This window comes from Nematolebias whitei, chromosome 1 (assembly GCF_014905685.2).
Source record: "Nematolebias whitei isolate Nwh7 chromosome 1, NemWhi1, whole genome shotgun sequence".
NCBI lineage: Eukaryota > Metazoa > Chordata > Actinopteri > Cyprinodontiformes > Rivulidae > Nematolebias > Nematolebias whitei.
This window is the reverse complement of record NC_056498.1, coordinates 21,412,701-21,416,935: the sequence shown is the minus strand read 5'-3', so window position 1 is coordinate 21,416,935 and position 4,235 is coordinate 21,412,701. Positions and strand designations below refer to the sequence as shown.

General features: G+C 39.1%; 1 protein-coding gene across 1 annotated transcript in view; it reads left to right on the top strand.

Annotated features, from left to right (window-relative positions):
- Positions 1-3,243: 3,243 nt before the first annotated feature.
- The window catches only part of prkd4 (protein kinase D4), a 71,275-nt gene continuing 70,283 nt past the window's right edge, over positions 3,244-4,235 (top strand). Inside the window, exon 1 of the mRNA XM_037675595.1 lies at positions 3,244-3,393. Coding sequence (XP_037531523.1) covers positions 3,247-3,393 — 147 coding nt within the window. The 5' untranslated portion in view covers positions 3,244-3,246. The remainder of the gene's footprint in view (positions 3,394-4,235) is intronic.

The window sequence follows — 4,235 nt, the reverse complement described above, 5'->3', positions numbered from 1 at the left end:
GGGGGGGGCTCTTAAAAATTAAATGTTTTCACCGGCCTATATGTACATGTATAACATCTATTTATGTTGCTTTACTGTGGTAGGTTTTTTTGATGCCTCAGATCATGCCCTGTCTAGGACACGGCGTGAGAGATCTATTTATAGCTGCAGCTTCGTGCACTCCGCCCATCTTTCGGACAACTGTACGTACATATACGCGTTGTATCTCGGTGCAATGCCAATAAAGTTTATTCTGATTCTGATTCTTCTGAAAAGTATGATACTGTCTTAAATTGTAGTTTAGCGGTATAAAAATATTTCTAGAACAAAGTATATCTATAAAATTTAATTAAATGAAGTGAAGGTCCTGACATTGACATTTGTAGTAAAGTGGCAAAGCAGCATATGAGGTGAATGTACACAGTGTATGTATGAAGTCCTTGATATTGGTATAGGTAAAGTGACATGTGCAATAAGGCTAGTAAAAATAAAATTAAAAAATTAAAAAATATATAATATAGGTAAACACCTATGTGAGAATGCTCTTCATTGACTACAGCTCAGCATTCAACACCATAATCCCCTCCAAGCTGGTTTCCAAGCTCACCACACTGGGCCTGGAGAAGTCCATCTGCTGCTGGATACTGGACTTCCTCACCAACAGACCACAGGCAGTGAAAATTGGCAGTCACCTCTCCTCCACACTAGTCCTCAGCACCGGTACACCTCAAGGCTATGTCCTCCGTCCACCCTTGTACTCTTTATTTACACAAGTATTCCCCCAAACATAGCTTTAACATCATCCTCAAGTATGCTGATGACACCACCATCTTAGGCCTCATCACCAACAACAGTGAGAGTGCCAACAGAGATGAGGTGAAATCACTGACCAGCTGATGTCAAGAAAATTCCTTAGAGAACTTTACTAATTGACTTTTTAATGTATGTGAATGTCTCTGTAAAGTGCCCTGAGACAACTTTGTTGTGAATTGACGCTATATAAATAAGCTAAATTGAATTGAAAATAACCTCTCTTAATGTCAGCAAAACAACGAGACGATAATGGACTTCAGGAAACAGAGTGGAGATCAGCACTCCATCATCTACATAAACAACGCTGAGGTGGAGCAGGTCAGCAGCTTCAAGTTCCTTGGCGTTCACATTACTGAGGATCTATCCTGGACTTTATACAAACACTGTGGTCAAGAAAGCCCAACTTAAGACTTTACTTCCTAAGAAGACTAAAGAAGTTTGGTATGAACACCAGCATCCTCACCAACATTTATAGTTGCACCATTGAGAGCCTGGTGACAGGCTGCATCACAGGGTGGTACATGAAGTGCACCAGTCAGAGCTGGGAAGCTCTACAGAGGGTGGTGCAAACAGCAGAGGACATCACTGGTAGCAGTCTCCACACCATCCAGAACATCTACCACAGCCGATGTCTGCATAAAGCACACAGCATCATTAACGACCACACCCACCCAGCACAAGGACTCTTCCATCTACTACTCTCAGGCAGGCAATACAGAAGTCTGCCATCATGCATGAAAAGACTAAAAAACTTACACAGTTATTGTCCACAAACTGTCAGATTACTGAACTCTCAATAAATAACACTGATCAACTGGCAATAACATTACACCAAGCCACATCTGTGACAACTAATATGACTAATATTAGCTTATGACACCTAATATTTTTTATTGCTAATGCATTATGTGGCTGTATCATGTATGTACCTTACCATCATAATTCATCTCATTGTTACTCACTACCTGCTCAATAATCTGTCACACAACCTGTGTAGTTTATGTTAGTTATGTGCAGTATACATCATGTGAATTTAAGCTTATATTACTACCTTGAAATACTTATTCATACAAATTCATCCTACTTGCACCATTATATTCTACCATGTTGTTTACTCTTTTTTTTTTAGGACCTTGTAAATATTGTATTAACTTATTCACTTTTTGGTACTTTATGTTGTACCCTTATTGAATGCTTTAGTATTTCTCGTTTGTTTGTTCATTGTTTTATTGAGTCAAATCAGTTCTTCTCATCCTGAATATTTTATTGTACTGTTAACCTTGTGTTAACCTGCATATGACAAATAAACATAACCTGAATTAAGCATTAACCTTTAATTTAACCATTATGCATACAATGTAATTACGACAGAAAATGGAGAATTTACCTGCAGTTACTTTCGTAGAGATGAACATGTGGTAGCTACTTCCTGTTTATAACTTGTGATCAGCTGATGGGGTCGATCCCCGGCTTTTTACATGTTTACCAAACTCCATTTAATTTTTGAAAATGAATAAACTGTATCCCACCCTCTAAACGCTCAGGGTAACGTGTCTGGATTGCCTGTTCTCCACTGACACCGTTTAACCTTTTTTTTTTTTTTTCTGGTGATTTTTCACAAAACTCTGACTATAAAGCCTGAAGCCTCAGATCTGCAGGTAAGGGGCGTTTACCTTCGGGACAAATTGAGGTTACCAATTGGTCATTTGTTGACAGACCTACTGAATTGATTGACAGGTCGCGGAGCAGAGCCAACTTGTGGAAAAAAGAAAAAAAAAAAGAGAGCTGCAGCCAAGCGGTGGAGGCGGGGCAGCCCAGGAGCAGTGGCAGTGTGTTCTGTGTTTAAATGTTGTTAATAAAAAGTTCTAAAAAAATTTAAAAAACTGGGAGCGCAGGCCCTGCAGCCCACAAATCAGACCAGCCCACTGGGAAATCTCTAGACCATTCCGATTGGCCACTCCGGGCCTGACACTAAACACTAATAATGTAAAACGATACGGTGGAACAACAGCAGTCTGAACATGAGTCTGTGGTGCGCAGGTGGTTATGAATGAATACAGCAACATAAGATAATCTGCAGCATGAGATAATCAGCAGCACAGACAGATCATGACAAAATTAAAGATAGAAAAAAGCAAACAATTTTATTGGCTTTAAATTTAGCTATGCTAGCAGTGTGCTCAGTTTATAAACAAACTGTAAAGTAATAAAGCCTTTATGCTTTGGGAATATTATTTTATAGGCCGAAAAAATGTATCAGTGACCATATCTGGTCCGTGAGCCTTGACTTTGATAAAAGTTTGTGTGGTTCATCATTTTAGTTTCATATTTTCTGATTAAAATTCAGCAATGTTCTCAATTTTAAGCCAAGTTCATATTCCTGACAGACTTTTGTTTTAAATTTTGATGCTAAATGTCCACATTCCTCCATTCTTCTCCTCAGACCGGGTGTCCATGTCTGCAGCATCTCTCTCCAGTCCGACCACACCGGCCTTAATCCGGTTCCAGCTGGGCCTGTTTAGAGAGATGGTTCGAGTCCCACCAGGCAATCTAAGCTTCCGCCATGCTCGGAGGCTGGCTGCTGAGGTCATAGAGCGCAAGGTAACCCTGACTTCACTCAAGATGGCCTTATTTCAACCTGAAGCCTTACGACAGAATTTTACTCCAGATAAAGTGGAAACTTTTACTCAGAAACCTAAAAGCAGAAATACACTGAAAAACGGGTTCAGTTTCATATATTCAGAGTTTGATTGTTTTTCCTGATTATTTTGGTCAAGATTTGATGCAAAATTAATTCATTCAACCTTTATTTATACATGTTCGTCTCACTGAGTCACGAGGGCTCATTTTCAAGAGACCTGAAAAGAGCGCTGCTTTCAAATTTTATCATCACAGCAACATAAAAGAACAAAATATCAGTTTTGAAAATAAGTTCCAACAATTATAGACTCATACCAGCGTTATTAATGAAGCAGCCACAGGACCAAAGTGCTGTACAGTTACAGTCAATAAAGCACAACAGCAGTCACTACACATTATTAAAAGCAAAGCAACTCTGTGATATAATAAAATAAACACATAGGCTACAAAAAATTTAAATTGACACAAATTAAACTAAAAATTGATATCTCAGATGGTGTGAAAGCCAAGGAGAAGAGATGGGTTTTAAGAAGTGTCTGTAGCATCAGGGAAAGCACAATCCCCCTGAATCTTTTGGTTCCCAGGTGTCGTGTTTTCGGCTTTACATGACAATAATTAATTTGGCCAATGCAGAGAGATGGAATTTTGTTGACGGAGCAGACAGAGAAAAATATTAATTTATCACAACTAATATTCAGGCGTCCAAACCAGCAGAGGCTGGGGAATACAGCTACAAAGCATGATGATGATGAAACGATGACGTTGAAGCAGTGGATGCTAGTGTTCTCAGACGTTGGTTTATC